This window comes from Poromitra crassiceps (genome assembly GCF_964638095.1).
Source record: "Poromitra crassiceps genome assembly, chromosome: 9".
NCBI lineage: Eukaryota > Metazoa > Chordata > Actinopteri > Beryciformes > Melamphaidae > Poromitra > Poromitra crassiceps.
Genome location: NC_139630.1, coordinates 43,192,925 through 43,213,172, shown reverse-complemented (window position 1 = coordinate 43,213,172; position 20,248 = coordinate 43,192,925). Strand labels below are relative to the sequence as shown.

Here is a 20,248-nt window from a genome sequence, read left to right as displayed (position 1 = left end):
TTGATGTTATGGATATACATGAATGAGCAAGATGCTCCTGCGTGGTGCAGCTGTGATCCTGCCCCAGGCGTGAAAACCGCTCGCGGGGGGCAGTTTGTGGATTTAACATCTGGCGTGGTCCGACAGATTGTCACAACACTTGTTGGAGTTTGCGAGTGGACCATCCTGCCGGCCTCCAGGGGAGCAGCGCGGCCTCGGTGCAACTCGGCCCCCACGCAGGCTTAGCTGCTTGTTACATTAAAACAGAGGCTTCTGTGACAGAGTCAGCATTATGAAGGCTAAGAGGATTAGCTGATGGACATTTCTGCCCTTCCCGGGTCAATTATCAAAATGAAAAGTAGTGACCGGGCAGGGCTGGCATGCTCTGTGGCACAGAAGAGCCTCTCTCTCCTCTTCATCTCCACTCTAGCTCTCTCTCACTCACTCAACGTCTGTCTTCCTGTCACAGGTTACTGAAGTTCACCAGGAAATAAATAAGTGAATAAAAAAACAAAAAGGCATCATTGGTGACATGGAAGTTTTTTTTTTGTCTGTGTGAGCCACGGATTAAAAGCATTTAAATTTTAATGTTTCTAAAGTGCAAAACTGTATGTTATGCAACTGTATGAAGCCAGCCAGCCATCCGTGCTCAAGCCTAACTCCTCCAATCATGTGCATGATCAGCACTCTCTCACACACACACACACACACACACGTACCCCACTCTGCATACCGGTGAGGGAGGAGTCTCCATGACCTACTAGTATGATGTCACACGTACTGTCAGCAGGGGGGTTGTTTTGGGTATATAGCCATAAAAGTGCCATTCCACAGCTGGCCATGTGGAGGATTCACACAACAGTGCAAACGTAATCAACCGAGTCAATGTGCCACCGCTGCTGCAGCGGATGCACCACTCTGCCAAAGACGACCCCCCTGCCCCCCATCCCCCGCGCCAGTTAACTCTCCCTCTTATCGCCCAAGGTCCTGATACCTGACTGGTTAGACCTCACTGGGACACCGCAGTGATGATGCCAAATATCCATGTGTCCAGAAAAGATAAGAAAACAAACTGGTGAACCGTTTCATTATTATTATTTACACTCTCTCTCAAAAAAAAAACAGTAAACAGTTTCTGCTGCGAGAGTGTGTTACCTGGAATATAAAGTGAAACGTTAATCCTACCTCACTATTTACGAGGCGGGCTGAATTCCTCTCAATCCCAGTTATCACTTCGGGGACAATGTGTCATCTCAGACTCAGCCCTGCATTACAGATGGCCCTGCTGCATGGACACATTTCATATAGGCATTCAGAGACTGGCAGATATACGGCTGAAAAATGTCTCCATCTGGTGTTATTGCACTAACTAGTCGACCTAGGCAGTGTACTACGAATGGCACATGCTAGGGCTGCACAATTAATCGAATCTCAATCGAATGCAATCTGCAATATGGCAGAGTGCAATATCCAAATGGCAGGAGCTGGCAATTATTGGATAAAGGTTAAATGTGTCACAACACAGCATTAAATGAAGCATTGTGATGCTACAGAGATGCCCCGCCCGACAAATCATATTCTCCAGACGTAAGGGAACGTGCTTGTTTGGTGCTGCAGACCCCAGTAAAAATCTATTTTTTTCAGTGAAAATGAAATACAAAAATTACCATTACCACTAAAATCGTATCACATATCGCAATCTCTGTTAGTATCATCCCAATATCTTTTTTTTTTGCATATTGTGCAGCCCTAGCACATGCACAACACTGCACTTCTTTCCATTCAACCCATGTGAGAGGTAGGGCTGGGCAATATTGATATCGGTATTTTTAGGCTGAATGGCAATACACAATATAAACATCTGTATTTTCTATGAAGTGGGCTAAATGTTCAGCTGTAAGTCAAAGCCATGTGAAATGTCACAAAAACAAAAGATAGGGCTGGGCGATATGGACAAAATCAAATATCCTGATATTTTTTGACCAAATAGCCTACCTCGATATCGACAACATTGTCGTGATGACTATTGGTGCTTTCACAAAATATTTACAGAATGAGATTTTTGACAATCATCAGTAATGTGATATATGACTAAGTGAGTAAAGGCATAGAACAGCTAGAACAGTCTGGTAAGTTCAGAAAATTATATCACTTTACTGTTATGCAGCCTTTAAAATGAGGAAAAGACAAGACGTCATATCACGATATCCAAAATCTAGTCTCATATATCACAATATCGATATAATATCAATATATTACCCAGCCCTAGTGAGAGGACATGCAAGACAAACCTTCCACAGCAATGGTATTTCTGAAAAAGACCGTTTTAATTACAAAACGGGAGGAAAACAAAACAAACATCCTTTTGTCCATTGCGTGCATAAGGATGAGGTTGGGACAGTGTGAGGGGGCGGGGCAGGAGGAGGAGGAGACCTTTAGGGTTGGGACAGTGTGAGGGGCGGGGCAGGAGGAGGAGGAGGAGACCTTTAGGGTTGGGACAGTGTGAGGGGGCGGGGCAGGAGGAGGAGGAGGAGACCTTTAGGGTTGGGACAGTGTGAGGGGCGGGGCAGGAGGAGGAGACCTTTAGGGTTGGGACAGTGTGAGGGGGCAGGAGGAGGGGGAGGAGACCTTTAGGGTTGGGACAGTGTGAGGGGGCGGGGCAGGAGGAGGGGGAGGAGACCTTTAGGGTTGGGACAGTGTGAGGGGGCGGGGCAGGAGGAGGAGACCTTTAGGGTTGGGACAATGTGAGGGGGCGGGGCAGGAGGAGGAGACCTTTAGGGTTGGGAAAGTGTGAGGGGCGGGGCAGGTAGGACGAGGAGGAGACCTTTAGGGTTGAGACAATGTGAGGGGGCGGGGCAGGAGGAGGAGACCTTTAGGGTTGGGAAAGTGTGAGGGGCGGGGCAGGAGGAGGAGACCTTTAGGGTTGGGAAAGTGTGAGGGGCGGGGCAGGTAGGACGAGGAGGAGACCTTTAGGGTTGGGACAATGTGAGGGGGCGGGGCAGGAGGAGGAGACCTTTAGGGTTGGGAAAGTGTGAGGGGCGGGGCAGGTAGGACGAGGAGGAGACCTTTAGGGTTGAGACAGTGTGAGGGGGCGGGGCAGGAGGAGGAGGAGAAGGAGACCTTTAGGTTTGCAGCGCCTGTTTGCACAGAGAGGTCAGTCAGGGGAAAGCATCTGCCTCGCACTTTAGGGAGGGAAACTAATAATATAATAACAGTACAAAAAACAACAACAGTTAACCGAAAAAAGATATCAAAAGGGAAAAATGTACAACAACATTTGAAAGGAAACAGCTGGAGGTGCAGAGGTAGCCCGAGTGCGGTACGCTCTTCTCCTCTGGGTAAAGTCCTCAAAGCATCAAAGCATAGTCTCTGTGTTTCCATGTGCTGCTGCTGTGGTCAGACCACGGCGTACTGCTGATACAGCAGCTCCCGGATCTTAAAGTAGTCGTCACACAGACAGCCTTCCAGGCCGATGCGCCCGGCCTCCGTCTGCAGAGAGGACAGAAAGGCACAGGTTACAGGGGTCATTAACACTACACACAGCATGCACTCACCCTCACACACACGGACTGCACCTTTATACCACTCACTGTTCACCTCTATAGTGCATCTGTTTCCCCCATTTGTTCCTATTCACCTTATGTTGCCACGCCCACTTTTTCTCTTCCGTGTAAGACGCAATTGTATTTGTTCTTCCGGTTCAGCGTGAGCCGGCCGGTAAACATCGATAAACTGTAAACTATGAATGAAGTTTGCAGACATTCAGCAGCTACACTGCGGCCAACTTCAGACATGCTCATAGCCTTACTGCTGCGAGGAGCCGATGGCTGTACCCAGTCAGCATTTAACGTTAGTTACAAAAGCACGTCGACAGTGTTTTCTCACTGCCAGTAGCCTACAGTAGGAGGTACTAGCTAGTCCGACCGGTCACACAGCCAGCGCTCCTCGCTGCTCATTAAAAATGTCCAAATAGGAGTTATTCTGATAAACTGGTCACATATTTGGAATGTTACGTTCTCATCTGAAAAAATATTAAAACTTTATGCAACAGTTTGTTTTTTTGCTTGAAAACAGCTTTTTGGCAAGCCTAAAAATGATAAAGGAAGGAGTACCGTAATCTACTTCCGGGTCTAAAACGGAAATACGATTACAAAATTACATTATGCGGAAGCGTCCTTATATGGGCAAATAATAAGGTGAATAGGCGTTCATAAGTGTCTGCGTTGCATCTATTTTCAGTTATTGATTAATCACTGTTAATAATTTGATCGAGCAAACCTATATTAATCAATAATGTACATTGAGTGCAATTTCTTTGACCCCAAAAGACCACAGTGTTGGTAAACATTGTAATAGGAAGCATGACGCCCCGTGACCCCAAAAGACCACAGTGTTGGTAAACAAACATTGTAATACATTGAAATACAGCACCTCTACAAGCACAATGAAAGACAATGCACTCCCCTGGCTGGCCAAGTTGGCAGCACACTGACCCGAGACATCTGTTCCCCCGGAGCGTGTGTTGTGTTTCAGCAGCCAGGTGCACTGACCACTCTATAGTAGGTTGTCCGACTCCGGGCCACCGTTTCCAAAACGTAAACTGCAGCAGCGCCACAATATGGGCATGGCCGGCACAGCATAAACGTATAGAAATCTCTCTGTAATGCATCTAATGTGCGCAAAAAAAAACACTAGTGCCATTATGCCTTGTGGGCTGGCCACTTCTCAGTGGCTGTGTGGAGACCTGGTGGTGACTGGTGTAGCAGAGAGCTGATGGATAGCCGGCTCGCTGTGCCAGGGGGACGGACACTCACCCTGCGGACGGCCACCATGTTGTTGCACACCAGCACTCCTCCCACAAACTCGGCCTGGATGCCCTCTCTCAGCAGGACCTGCTTGAAGTCAGACAGGCGCGGCTCGTTGATGAACACCGACTGATGCCCTGGAATCTGGAGACGTGATGCGAGAGAGAGGTCAGACACAGGAGAGAGAGAGGTCAGACACAGGAGAGAGAGGTCAGACACAGGAGAGAGGACCGACACAGGAGAGAGAGAGGTCAGACACAGGAGAGAGAGAGAGTTCAGACACAGGAGAGAGAGAGAGAGGTCAGACACAGGAGAGAGAGAGAGAGGTCAGACACAGGAGAGAGAGAGAGGTCAGACACAGGAGAGAGAGAGGTCAGACACAGGAGAGAGAGAGGTCAGACACAGGAGAGAGAGAGAGGTCAGACACAGGAGAGAGAGAGAGGTCAGACACAGGAGAGAGAGAGGTCAGACACAGGAGAGAGAGGTCAGACACAGGAGAGAGGACCGACACAGGAGAGAGAGAGGTCAGACACAGGAGAGAGAGAGAGTTCAGACACAGGAGAGAGAGAGAGAGGTCAGACACAGGAGAGAGAGGTCAGACACAGGAGAGAGGACCGACACAGGAGAGAGAGAGGTCAGACACAGGAGAGAGAGAGAGTTCAGACACAGGAGAGAGAGAGAGAGGTCAGACACAGGAGAGAGAGAGGTCAGACACAGGAGAGAGAGTTCAGACACAGGAGAGAGAGGTCAGACACAGGAGAGAGGTCAGACACAGGAGAGAGGACCGACACAGGAGAGAGAGAGGTCAGACACAGGAGAGAGAGAGAGTTCAGACACAGGAGAGAGAGAGAGAGGTCAGACACAGGAGAGAGAGAGGTCAGACACAGGAGAGAGAGAGAGTTCAGACACAGGAGAGAGAGAGGTCAGACACAGGAGAGAGAGAGTTCAGACACAGGAGAGAGAGAGAGAGGTCAGACACAGGAGAGAGAGAGGTCAGACACAGGAGAGAGAGAGAGAGGTCAGACACAGGAGAGAGCTCAGACAGTGCTGTCTGGCTAGGCTGAACCTGTGTTGTGCACTCATCCCTCTTAGCATCTCCCCTTGCTGTAATGTCACATTGAACTGCAAAGTATTGGCTCATTGTCCTTGTATTGTTGCAGTGCCTGAAATTAACTAGTCAAAAAGCGGGGAAATTTCCCCATTAAAAGAATGTAGAAGAATGGCTATTTCGATTAAAGTTTTCTACCTACAATACAGACAAAATCATATCTAACAATATTACAAAATATTTTCAGATTTAGACCCAAGAGACACAATCTCACCAAATGGGGGTGTGGCCGTAATGAGTACTAAATGAGAGGTCCTTAATATGGAAAAGGTTGAGAATCTCTGTACTAGTGGGCTTAACTACTACTATAATATAGGCAATTTAGTAGGGCTGTGCCGATTCACTTATCTCCCGATTCGATACTATCACGATACTTTGGTGCCGATTCGATATATATTGCGATTCACGATTATTGCGATTCTACGATTATTGCGATTCGATATTACGATTTATTGCGATTTTTGTTTATTTTTTTCTTTTATTTTTTCAGTTTGTTTGCTTTTTTACACTAGATTAGAACATGGGAAAAGTTGAATCATACACTAGAGACTGTATATTATATATCATGAGTAGGGCTGGGCGATATAGTTAAAAACAGGGGCGGACTGGGATCATAATTCAGGCCGGGCATTAGATACCAAGCAGGCCAGGCCGATATGGGCCAACGCGCGTGAAATTTGGGCCGTTTGAAGCCAGATTTGGGTCCAATTTTACAATGAGATGCACCCACTTTAACCCTGAAGTGTAATTATTACTTCAGACTAACTAATAAAGTAATAAAACCACTAGTAAACCAGTAGGCGGCGCCTGGCCTGCTGTTCAGTGAGTGGCCTGACTGCAAGCACCCAAAAAATTTTTTTTTTTTTTTTTTTAATTTGCGATTATCGATTCTGGAATAAAAGATCGATCCAAAAAATCGTGACATTAAAAATCGCGATACTTAGGTGAATCGATTTTTTCCCCCACCCCTACAATTTAGGCAATTATGCTATGAGGCTAACGATTTTGTAGCTCTGTACTCTCCTCTGCTTCATCTCTTTCTACTTACCAACTTTGTTAAAAATAGATACATAAATCAAAATGCTCACATGACATTACAGTCTCTGCTGAATCTGCCTCACGCTTTCTTTTCATTGGTTGATTATTAAGACATTGATGTAAATGTGTGCGGAAACTGATGAAATAATGCGCACTGAAAGTCAGGGCCTGTGTTGTTCTCAGTGTGTTGCTTTGTTGTCAGTCACTGAAAAATGACCAGAAGAAGTCCCACAGCTTTTCACACAGTGCAGTGGTGAAAGATCAACTCTGACGTCATCTCCCTCCCACTCTGTCACTCTGTCAACAAGGCCAAAGGCTACTCTTACTCCCTTACCGGATTATGACCAGCTGCTAGCCGGTCGGCCTGCATGTTTAGAAACAATTATCCGCCTTATGCGCACTCCCGCGAGTGCGGATCATGACCATCTGAGACCCTAGTATAGGATCCGCATTGTTGGCAAAACGGCTGTTGTTTAACACCGGCAGCTCATGTTCCGGATCATGTATGTCAGAGTGGGCGGGTGGTTTAAATGGCACTTTACAAACCATTAATGTCCCGGTGCTATTTAATCATTTCATGAATGGACGTAGTTACGTGGCTGGATTATTTGGAAGAGAGCCAAATTAGGTGAGTAAACAAGTAAAAGTTGAATCGTTTCTTTCTCCCCCATCTGCCAGTTTAAAAATGCAACAAGGAGATGATAGCCTACTACTTAGCCTACTGCATAGGCTAAAGTACTCGCTAATGTTCACGTAGCCTATTAATTAATTAATCGTTCGGGCAATCGCTTATATCAACAAATTAAATGAGCAAACTCACGGCTTCCTCAAGTGCTGCGAATGGCTTGAATGGTTTGTTCCTCCCGACCTGTCTGTCTTGTAGACTATGTAAAAATGCAAGAGTTGCATCAGCCTATATCGAGACATATAGCCTATCTTTTGTGGGGAGAAATAAATTGAAAACGAGTCAGATATGACTTGAATGCCACTTGTAAAATCATCCACAGTGTAACGTTAGTGCGACCACTATTTTGACTGGCTGCTTTTGGGCGATGTAACAAAGGCAAGTGCTCACTTTTTTTGGCACATTGCCACCCCACCTTATCGCCTGAATGCGTCGGAATGCATCCTCTGTTAAAACTGCATGTTTTTGAATCAAGTTTGGTTACAGATTCGCTAAAGCTGTTTCCATATCACATTTATTTTTATCGATACACCCTACCGCACCCCCCTCCCCCGGCCCACTCTTCTCGCCATCGGCAGACCATTTCCAGCAGTTTCTAAACAAAGACTCTTCATGTCTAGAAAGGTAAAACCGGAAAATATCCTGCGTGTCTATTCTGATTCAGTGAGATGTCATCTCGCCACAGCACCACCTCTGGTCATGAATCCTAAGGGCAGCTATGATGGGATCAGCTCTCCTGTCTGCGACTCACCCGGGGCCAAATCACCTCTACTGAAAACAATGTTTCTCAGGAGGGGAGGGGGGGGAAACAAAAACATTCAGGTCTGCTGGCTGCAGCAGCAGCAGCTGGTGGGGCCTAAAAGCCGCCTGCTGCCTGTATGACTTCACCAGCCAAAGTCATCTGCATATAACAGTGAGTGTTGAGATGAGGTTACCTGCCAAAATGACTGTTTAGAGAAGACAAACTTCCCAGCCGGAGCCAAAATGGCTGCTGTTAATTTCCCATCGTAATCTCACTTTCGTGAAGCTGAACTAAGGCGTGGCACCCTCTCATCAGGCTGTCCTCACACATTCAGAGTCAATTCAGTCAGGCGTGAGACAATTCACTTGACCTGTATAAGTGACTAAAGTGAGACTACTGATGTTTGTTGCATTTAATAGCACTTGAGAAGATAATGTCCTACAACTTGTGACGGCTCTTTACTGAGCAGTATATCATTCATAAAAGGATGTAAAAATTGTATTCTTGTGAAGCTTTAAAGTCGGCAACAAATGCTCACAACTAAGAACGGATTCCCCCCCCCTCACCTCGTGTGGGGGCAGCGGCTCCAGGGTGGGGATGACGTCGCTCTCTTCAGACGGTGCTCTCTCGTCCTCTCCGAACAGGCTCTGGATGGTGCGCTGAGCCACGGCGGTCTGCTCGACACTGGGGTCGGGGGCCGGGGTCACGTCCATCATGGCCTGCGGCTCGCCCGCCCCCTCCTCGGCCGGGGCCTCCTCCCTCTCGCCCTCCTCCACCAGCACGCCCGTATCCACCTTCACCACCCGCATGTCCAGCACGCCATCGATCCAAGCCAGCTCTGTGTCTTTGGCCTTGCAGAACTGCAGAGAGCTCACCAGGGAGTCTTTCAACCGCACCTGCAGCGTCACATGGCAAGAGATTAGGGGCAGACAATGAATCAATATCAAGATATATCGCCATCAAATACTTTTTCAATACATTTTAAATATTTTCAATATACCCTACATTTTACAGCATCAGTTACTGACTCATCATTACAGGGTGTTCAGTCAGTACAATGCGTTCAAGCAAGATACAATAGACTTGACACATTTGTTTTTCAGACATGTTTGTAGTAGGTGCAGACATCCATTGTAACATAAATGGGCAGTCTTGGCAGTTTCTCCCATGGTCTTTATAGTGTTAACACACTAATTAACACTAATTATCGTATCGACTGAAGTATCATTCGTGATATAGATTTTGGGCATATTGTCCAGCCCTACAAGAGAGAATGGAAAGGATAGTGAATTTTATTTGCCAAAATTATTAATATAGACTACAGTTTCGAAGTATTTCACATGGCCTGCTGTAATTCTATTTGGTGTGTATTTTGTGTTCAGTCACTGTGTGAAACAATAAAGAGACAAGCGCAGATTTGGACTTTTAAATATTGTTAACTCAATGAAACTATAAATTGGATCCTTTCCATCTTCTTGGTCTTATTATTTTTTGTTCTTTTTTGTGGCCTCACACCTGCTGCGTGTCACCACATAATAATAACGTCAAGTTTCCACTAATGCCAGGCTAGTTAACATCCAGACAGTGAAGAACTGGGAGAGGTTTTCAAAAGTTTAGATGCTACCACTGTGTGCAGACTAGAGCCAGCGTGACGGGCAGCCAATCAGAGCCTTTGTTTTGTTTTACTTCGATTCGCTCGACTCAGTGGCCAGCAGGAAAGGTTTTGAAAGCAGGCCAAGTCCAAAGACTGTATATAAATAATAGACAGATGCATTTCAAACTGTCATCATATCAAAAGGTTTAGCGGTCAGAGTGGGCGTGACCCCTGTTGATGTATCCACCAAGGACAAATTTGACCATCATTTGATGCTTGGCAGGTGGTCATTTCAAACCTTGTAGTGAATTAGGTCATTTATATCCACATCAGAATAATATGCAAACACAAAACAGGCTACTGGATTCACTCTACTTAAAAAGGTCAAATCAAATGAACAATGCTGACCTGGTAGATGTGCGTCTCGCTGGTGGCGTCCACAGTCTCCTGTAGTTTGGGGGTGTAGACCTTGATGTCCTTGGTGAAAGCCTTGCAGGACTCGGCCAGGTCCAGGCTGGCCTCTGGCGGCCCGTGAACGATCACCAGCTGCCTGGGCTTCATCTGATTAATGATCTTCTTTATGGAGTCGCCGTCAGAACGACCCTCATAGTCTATGTACGTTACCCTGGCCCTGTGGAGGAACCAAGAGAGGACAAAGGCTTTTAATACAGTGGAGCAGCTGGGAGCCACAACACTCTACTGTTGAGTAGTAGTAGTAGAATCTTTATTTATCCCCCTTGGGGCAATTCATATGCAGCATAACGAAAATGTAATTAAAAAAAACAGACATGAAACAGTAAAAAGTAGGGATGTCTTAAAACATAATACATTTAAAAGGACACGAAACCATGTAAATTAAAACAGTAAAAGGGGCATGAAGTAGGCTACTATTGAATTCAACAATTCAGACAGTGAATAGCCTCAGGAACAAAAGAATGGCTGTATCTGTTCCTGCAACAGCTGGGCATCCTATACCTGCGCCCAGAAGGAAGGAGAGAAAACTCAGGGTAAAGAGGGTGCTGTGGGTCACGCAGGACACCCTGAGCCTTCTTAAGAACCCTCTTCTTATATACGGTAGAAGACAGAGGTCATTCAAGTTACAGCCAGTGATTTTGGAGCTCGTCCTGACAATTTTCTTTAGCATGTTCTTGTTTGTCAAGTTTATGTTCCCAAACCAAGAAATAAATGCAAAGGTGAGGACTGACTCAATACAAGAAGAATAGAACATTTTCAAAAGTGACTTGTCTACGTTAAAACTTCTTAGCTTCCTTAGAAAGAACAAGCGCTGATGGCTTTTCTTTAGAATTGCCTTCACATTAGGCTCAAAACTCAGTTTGTCGTCCAGAATTGTCCCCAGATATTTGTACTGGCTGACCACTTCTACCTGTTTCCCGTTTATAAGGGTAGGTGATGGGGGGATGGGAGCCTGTCTGCGAAAGTCGATTGACATTTCTTTTGTTTTTGACACATTAAGTTTAAGAAATGACTTTGAGTGTTGAGTGTTGTTGCTCCACTGGAGCAACAACACTCTACTGTTGAGTAGCTCCACTGGAGCAACAACACTCTACTGTTGAGTAGCTCCACTGGAGCAGCTGGGGGAGGAGCAACAACACTCTAGTGTTGAGTAGCTCCACTGGAGCCACAACACTCTACTGTTGAGTAGCTCCACTGGAGCAGCTGGGGGAGGAGCCACAACACTCTACTGTTGAGTAGCTCCACTGGAGCCACAACACTCTACTGTTGAGTAGCTCCACTGGAGCAGCTGGGGGAGGAGCCACAACACTCTACTGTTGAGTAGCTCCACTGGAGCAGCTGGGGGAGGAGCCACAACACTCTACTGTTGAGTAGCTCCACTGGAGCAGCTGGGGGAGGAGCCACAACACTCTACTGTTGAGTAGCTCCACTGGAGCAGCTGGGGGACGAGTGCCTTGCTCATTCTCAACACATTTTCCCAGCAACTCCGCGGATTGAAACCAGCGGAGTTCTAGTCACAAGCACAGTTCATACATTATATATCCTTTATAAATCATACAGAAGATTCATGGTTATGAATATGATTTATGAATCGCAAATCTCTTAAAGGAATAGTTCCCCCCAAAATTAAAATTCTGTCATCTTCACACCATCATGCCAGTTGAAACACAGGTGCATTTTGTTCATAACACACAGGGAGGTTACCAGCATAATTCCATAGCCATCTCAAAAAATAACTGGTCAGTGGAGACCAGTTGTTCCAAAAATACCTACATTCACACCATAATTTAGTACAAATCTTAACTAGTTGTTTCCGGCCCCCCTCTTGGTTCCTCTGACCACAATGTAGTGCATCTGCTCCCCACATATAAGACTGTGCTGCGCAGGGATAAAGTGCAGACACGTGAAGTGCAAGTGTGGAGTGAGGAGAGCACTCTGGCACTACAGGGCTGCTTTGACTGTACTGACTGGTCCGTTTTTCAGGAATCGTCCAGCAACATTGATGAACTAGCAGATGTAGTGTGTAGCTATATCTCCTTTTGTACTGAGAGTGTCATTCCAAATAAAGTGGTTGTATCCTATCCGAACAACAAGCCCTGGATCACAAAGGATCTGAAAAGCCTACTACGGGAGAAAAAGGCTGCCTTCAGAAGTGGAGATAAAACTGCCTATGCTGAAATTAAAAAAGTTGTTCGTGCCGAGATTACAAAGGCGAAAAGTGCCTATAAGGAAAAAATTGAATCTAAATTCAATGCCAATGACCTCAAGTCTGTTTGGAATGGCATGAAATCAATGACAGGCCTTCAAAAAGGCAATAATTCTGTCTCTCTAGATGGTTTTTCCTCTGATTCTCAGCTCGCAGATGAATTGAATAATTTTTATTTGAGATTCAACTTAGATGTTTTTAATGAAAAAACCAATGACATCCGCGAACTTGTGAGGGACACTTCTGTCTTTGACTTTGATCCCTCTGACATCACTAAGCTTCTTAAACAAACCAAGGTTAATAAGAGCCCAGGACCAGACAATATTAGTGGCCGAGTGCTAAAGTCTTGTGCCTCACAACTGAGTGACATTTTTCAGGTTATTTTCACTCAGTCTCTCCAGACACAGACCGTACCCAAGGTTTGGAAACATGCCACCGTCGTCCCTGTAGCAAAAAACAAAAACCCTAAAGTCCTAAATGACTTTAGACCTATAGCTCTCACCTCTCTGGTGATGAAAGTCTTTGAGAAGCTGGTAAAGCAGGAGATACTGAAGCAGGTCGAACGTCAATTAGATCCTCTCCAGTTTGCCTACCAAGCAGGTAGGGGTGTGGAGGATGCCACCCTAACTTTATTAAATCTTCTAGTTCAACATCTGGAGGCCCCAAAAACACATGCCAGGCTCTTATTTATTGATTTCTCGTCTGCATTTAACACCATCCAGCCTTATCTCCTTGCAGAGAAACTTATTTCTCATTTTAATCTGAACCCAAATCTTATTGGCTGGATTGTGGACTTCCTGACGGACAGGTCACAGTGTGTGAGGGTTAATGGCGTGTTATCCTCAAAGCTATTCTCCTCCACTGGTTCCCCCCAAGGCTGTGTCCTCTCCTCACTGTTCTTTATCTTGTACACTAACTTCTGTAGGAGTATGTATGAGAAGAGGCATATCCTGAAGTTTGCCGATGACTCAGTCATTGTAAGTCTTTTAAATGACAATGAGACTGAGCATGGTCCTATAGTGGACGATTTCATATCTTGGTGTAATGACACCTTCTTGCAAATTAATGTTTCGAAGACCAAAGATATGATCATTGACTTCCGTAAATCTCGACCTGTTAATTCTTATACCACCATTCAGGATATGGAAGTTGAGATCGTCCCAGAGTACAAATACTTAGGTACTATTATAGACAACAAACTGAACTTTGAAACAAACACTGATGCTGTCTGCAAAAAGGTCCAGCAGCGCCTGTTCTTTTTAAGAAAACTGAACACATTTAAAGTCTGTAAGGTTCTAATGATTATGTTTTATCAATGCTTCGTTGAATCTGTTCTCACCTACTGTTGTGTGGCCTGGTTTGGCTGCCTCACACTGTCCAGCAGAAATAGGCTGGCAAGGTTTGTCAAAGCAGCCAGTAAGGTGATTGGCGTGCAGCAAGCCCAGCTTCAGGACATCTACTTACAGAGGGTAAGGAATAAGGCCAAACTTATTCTAGACTGTCCTGACCATCCACTTTACCAGGAGTTTGACCTCCTCCCCTCTGGCCGCCGTTTTAGAATGCCAAAAACAAGGACGCGGCGCGCCAGAGCCTCCTTCATCCCTGTTGCTATCGACAGGCTCAATCTGCTAGGCTAGGATTATGGATTCCCTATTCCCTCCTGGGTCTATGCACTCTTATGTTTTTGATCTCTACTATTTTTACTATTTCTTTTACATATTTATTCTGCAGTGCAAAGTATTCTTATCACGTTGATTGATGTAAAATTTATGTTGCACTATTTACTATTTATTGTTGCTGCTTTATGGAGGCAATGCCCTCATTTTTTTACTTGAACTCGATCACTCCTGGAGTGTGTGTCTCTGTGTCACCTGATGTCTGATGATGTTGACGTTTTTGTACTATATGTCCACATGCCTGCTGCAAACCAAATTTCCTTCGGGATATCAATAAAGTTGAAGTTGAAGTGAAGTTGAACTACAGCTGATTGATTTGCAACAAATAGTGGTGTATAGGTTTTTCTAATCACAGTGTGATTGTTTGGCTGTTTTTGTTTTTGTTTTGTTCAATAACGCACTAAGGATGTCAGTTGTTTTGGAGAAGGCTGCTACCAAGTTGTGCTGGCCACCTCCCTGTGTGTTACGCAATATGGACTAATACATTTCACCTGTATTTTATTTGGCATGAGGATCAGTAGATGATAACAGAATTTTCATTTGTGGGTGAACTAGTCCTTTAATATGGGTAACAGATTCTCCGAGGCAGCCAGCTGTAGATGATCACTGACCTGATTTCTATGTTTTCTACGCTGGAAAGGCATTTGGTGGGGACCACAGACAGGTCCTGGTCCATGGGCTCATCGCCGTTGGCCAACCCAGCTTCCAACTTGCTTTTCTCCTCTTCTGTGGCTTGCAGTTCAGGAACCAGAAACTCTTCTGACCTATGAATAGAAAACAATAGTTTATGTATGTTAAAATACACTAAAAAGTTGAAATTCATAAAGTCAGAATTCTATGTATGTATGTATGTATCACCTGTATTTAATCAGGTAATTCACATTGAGATCAAGATCACATATCAACCAATTAAAGCACAATGTCAACCAATTAAAACAATACCATAAAAGCAAAAACAACAAGCACAAGAATAAAAATAAAATAATAAAAACAAAACATAACAGCACAATACAATAATAAGTCAATTTATATCTATCTATCTATCTATCTATCTATCTATCTATCTATATAACTATCTATCTATCTGTCTGTCTGTCTGTCTATCTGTTATGGAATGGAATTCACCACTCCTCATCCACTATCTATCATCTATGTATCTGATGTTAAATACATGTATGGACGTTGCAGTACCTGATGACTTCGCCATACTCGTCCCATTTGATCCGTTCCTCGTGTGTGGGGAACATGGGGTAAGACTTCTTGGCCTGTTTGAAGAAGCTGCCCTTGCGGCTGCCCTCGGCCTTCATCATCAGGTCGTGGTGTTTGGTTTTCACAGCAGCTGGCTGGTCCATGTCGTCGTCCGTGTCACTCTCATCACTGGAGTCCACATCCACCCTGTGCATCACATCAAACACTCTAGCTTTATTTTCTCAAGGGCAAACATCTTCAATGACATACATGATGATATAGTTACAGGTGGGGTTAAGAAAGAGAAACACAGGAGAAAGAGCATGAGCGGCACTCATCCCAGATTGCCATCCAAACCGCATATTTTTAGGTTGGCGGTGAACCAAACGCAGACATCTGTTTTGCATTTTTGTTGTCGTGATGTTAGAAATGCCGACTTTCACATAATTGGCTGTTTCTGCTGTCAACAGACTGTAAAATGGTAAGAACCAACTAATTATCTTGTAATGCTGACAGGCATGAAAAAGAGATCTGTAGAATCAATGATCAAACAAAATGGAGGGTGTATCCCAATGGCTCAAAAACAATAATCTAATCCTGAATCTTAATAAGACTGTGTCAATGGGTTTTTCCATGAGAAGGAAAGCAAAATATAAGCTTACAAAAAAAAGAAATCAAGAGGAAATAGAGGAAGTCAATGATTTTAAATGCATATGTGTAATTTTGGACTCCCAACTCTTAATTTGATAAACACGTTAAAAAGCTATGGAAGACAGTAAAGACAAATCTGAACTGCTTTAGAATGATAAGACATTACATAGCCCCTAGGCAGCTCAACTCTTCATGCACGCCATGATATGTGTGGAGCCAGGCTTCACAGTTAACTTTCAAACCTGTTACATCACTCACAAAGGGAGCTCTGAAGTAGCCCTCTGATTGTCCCTGACAAATAAACCAATAGATACTAAATAATGAGTTCACCTATATTGGGACTTACTCCTTTGCTTGTTCAAGTTTTTTGGCCGCTTCTTTCTTCATTTTATCTTTTTCGAGGTATTCTTCCAACTCCTTGCCTTCGAGCTTCACTCGTTTCCTCACCTGTTATTAATGAGAAGACATGGCGTTATGCTGGAGTGACACACATCGTTTCCTGTTATTAATGAGAAGACATGGTGTTATGCTGGAGTGACACACATCGTTTCCTGTTATTAATGAGAAGACATGGTGTTATGCTGGAGTGACACACATCGTTTCCTGTTATTAATGAGAAGACATGGTGTTATGCTGGAGTGACACACATCGTTTTCTGAGCTTAAACCGAACGTGCGAGACGGGAGCTTCCCATAGGGCAAATGCTGCACGGCGAGATAAATCCAAAGCCCACAGTGAAGCAGGCATGGTCACCGCTCTCACCTCCAGATCCAGCATCTTCTCCCCGGGGTTGTCGATGAGGTAGCGGGCCAGTGTTCCGGGTGTGGTGCGGTAAGTCAGAATGACAGAGTTTTTGGCGTCCTGGCACCACTGGATGAAGAGCTCCCGGGAAAAACCGGACTCCAGGTCTGGCTGGCTGCACAGCACCACCTTGGGGCTGGGCACGCGGGCCAGGTCCGCCAGGCTGTGGCACAGGGACAGGTGGCGGAACTGGAAGGGGTTGTTTCTCTTGTCCTCAAAGCACCTCATGAGCTTGTCACTCATCCACTCTACCTGCAAGGAACCAGGGGGTTAACAATAATGCTATATTCACCAAGAAATCAAATTGCAATGAACAGTAAATGAGACATCATGTCCCATACACAAACTCTACCAAGATAAATTCCTGTACATTTATTCTAGCTGTCAAATATACAAATTCCAATTCTCAAATCTGAACTCTCATGGTGAATGAACAAAAAAAGGATTTCTGTACAATCTTTTTTTATTGCAATGCTAGATCTGTGGTTGGTACCTGGGACTTGGAGAACTCGACCACGTTGTAGCTGACGTTGTTAAGCAGAGCTAGTGAGTAGACTCCCAGCCCGGCGTCCTTCGTCCTCCAAATCTGGTCCAGGAGCTGAGCCAGCTCCAACACCCGCCCGGCCGTATCCACAGCAATAAGGACATTGCCGTCGCCACGGAGGGTCTCCATTACATTAGCTTTGAATCAAATAAGAGGAGGAAAAAAATCACTGACCTATTCACATAATGTTAACTTAAAGCATCACACCCTGTCCAGACATTTTTTTACACAATATCAAAGAAGACAAGCACTGAGGACTGACAAAAAAAAGGACTGAAATAAGTGAAAATACACCGCTACTTTGAATCTGAATTAGCATGTGTGCTCTGTTTTTAGGCAGAATTTATTTTCGGTGCAGATGCTATTTTAAACTTGTTGATACATACACTAGGATCTTAACATCTTTTAGGCTTAAATTATATGATATGAGAGCTTTGTTGTAACATAGATTGTTATGTTTGTATGGTACATGCAACTATCCCTATGTGTAAATATGAAAATATGTATGTACTACTTCCTGCTCCTGTTTGTGCACTTGTGTTTTTTGTCTCAATGAGTGTGTGTGTGTGTATATATATATATATATATATAGGGAGGGAGAGAGAGAGAGAGAAGAAAAAAAGAAAATTGATCACTTTCCTGAACTAGAAAAGAATGTGTGACATACTGTAACACTTAAGGCTGTTTGATCACTGATACAGTTATTATACACCGGCTCATACATACAGATTGGATATATTTATTACTATGGTATTACTATAGAATCCTGTGAAGATTACTTACTAAGGAGCTGCTCATCCCTTTGTTTGCGGCGGGGCTGCACATATGCAGCATTGAAGGAGTCCGTAATGAGCAGAGATGGACGGCTCACGCTTTCCAACGTACAGCCGTTCAGATGGCTGGAATAGAAAAATAAAACAATAAAACAACAGGACATGAGAGAACAGTTTGACTGAATTGAAAACATCCAGCCTCCATTTCACGTGTATTTCCACTCTACTCACATCTCTCGCTTGTGGTTGAAGTCCACAGCATAAACAATCTCCTCCTCCCCGTCCTTCACTATTTTCCAAATAGTCCCACCAATCATGTGACCCGCTGGAAGCGGCGTGATGGAGAGACCATGTCCTTTCCCTATCAGGTTCAAAGAAAGATTCAGTTATACATATCTGACAGATAATGAGGCTGACTCCTGATCCATAATGGTCTATAATTTACTGACCCTTCAGATTGACAATCTGGGAGTATTTCAGTTGCTGGATTTTGTCAAAAGCGCAGTCCACATCGTCCAGAGTGAAGAGGGTGAAGTCCTCACTGTTGTTTCGAGACTAAACGGAAATGACAAAATAGTTACGGAAAATATGGAAATCCTGCATTCAAGCATATCAAAAAGCGACTTTACATGCATTCATAAAATAGTAACACACACATCACATTGCCCATTAGGTTGGGTGGGTGCTGGATCAAAAAATAACTTAGAAATTAAAAGAAGGATCCGTGGCGCACAGCTCTGTTTGCAGAGTTGTATTCGTGTGACATTTCGAGCTAAAGCCGAGTCTGAGGAGGAACTCTGCAAACGGGAACTCTTTTGGTGTGCGGATCCTTCTTTTCATTTACATGCATAAATAATGTTTCCCTTCTCACCTGGTAAAGATCGTACATGAACATCTGACCCATTTTGTAGACAGGTATAGTGGCATAGATAGTGCAGTTCAGACCCAGTTTCCCAACAGCATACGGTAGTGCTCCCAGGTGTATTGGATCAGGGTGGGAGAGCAGCACGGCATCGACCTGATGAACATACCTGTGGGACCAAGGAACATCAAAAAAGAGCACACACATGCTTCAATTCACAGAACAAGGGGGGCAAACGTGATGCTTATCAGATGTGATGGATCCTGTAGTTACCGTTTCATAGCTTCAATTATGTCCATGGAGAAGGTCTCATCCCAGCCACAGTCCAGGAGGAAGCGGAATTCATCCACCTGGAGCAGGTAGCAGAGGGCAGACTCCTCCTGCACCCCTGACACAGCTGTCAACTTGATAATGGACGTCATTCTGCTCAGCTGGAAAGCTGCAGGTACAAACAAAAAGTCTCAGAGTAAAACAGTGACATATAAACAATATCACACCCATGAGTTACCTACAGCTGTATCCTTAATTAAATATGGTTCTAGTCAGGTTATTAGTATACTTTCACTTTCACGACAGTCATTCAAGAGTCTACTCTAAAGAGACAAAGGAATGCTATGGCCACAATTCTAAACGTTAGCGGTAAGATGTATAATAGATTTGAATATGCAAAACATATTGCTGGCTACCAGATAAGTTGGTAAAATAGAAAAAAAACGCCCGAACAATATTAGATTTAGAGCTAGCTAGCTTGCTAGCTAGAGCTACCTCGTTGGATCAATGGCAAATGAATTGACAACCGTTGTCTAGTTAGCATGCATAGCTAACGTTACATCTTAGCAGGTGGATTTAAGTGACTTTAGTTGACAAAGACACATATAACATACCAGTAACTATGAGATAATACAAGTTTACGTCTATTGAAACAGAAACACAATAAGATCGATACTCTATAATTCCAATATTACGGCATTTTGACTAGCGTTTTGTGAGTACACTTTTTACAAGCAGACATGTTTGCCGCTGCATCATGTGTGAAAGGTCAGAGGGATGTACCAAGTATGGCAGGGGGTGCACATAAGAAGCCGGGCATTTTTAGTCGAAGTACCAAATGCCCCGTTTAAC

General features: G+C 44.4%; 1 protein-coding gene across 1 annotated transcript; it reads right to left on the bottom strand.

Annotated features, from left to right (window-relative positions):
* Positions 1-2,326: 2,326 nt before the first annotated feature.
* cpsf2 (cleavage and polyadenylation specific factor 2) lies at positions 2,327-20,146 on the bottom strand. Its single transcript, XM_083643610.1, has 15 exons — positions 20,011-20,146; positions 19,400-19,565; positions 19,136-19,295; positions 18,714-18,819; positions 18,496-18,625; positions 18,275-18,390; positions 17,441-17,628; positions 16,909-17,199; positions 16,493-16,593; positions 15,499-15,702; positions 14,919-15,071; positions 10,360-10,582; positions 8,924-9,253; positions 4,794-4,928; positions 2,327-3,468 (listed from the first exon to the last, which is right to left on the bottom strand). The coding sequence occupies exons 2-15, from the start codon at positions 19,546-19,548 to the stop codon at positions 3,376-3,378; spliced, it is 2,379 nt and encodes a 792-aa protein (XP_083499736.1). The 5' UTR covers positions 19,549-19,565; positions 20,011-20,146; the 3' UTR covers positions 2,327-3,375.
* Positions 20,147-20,248: the final 102 nt, after the last annotated feature.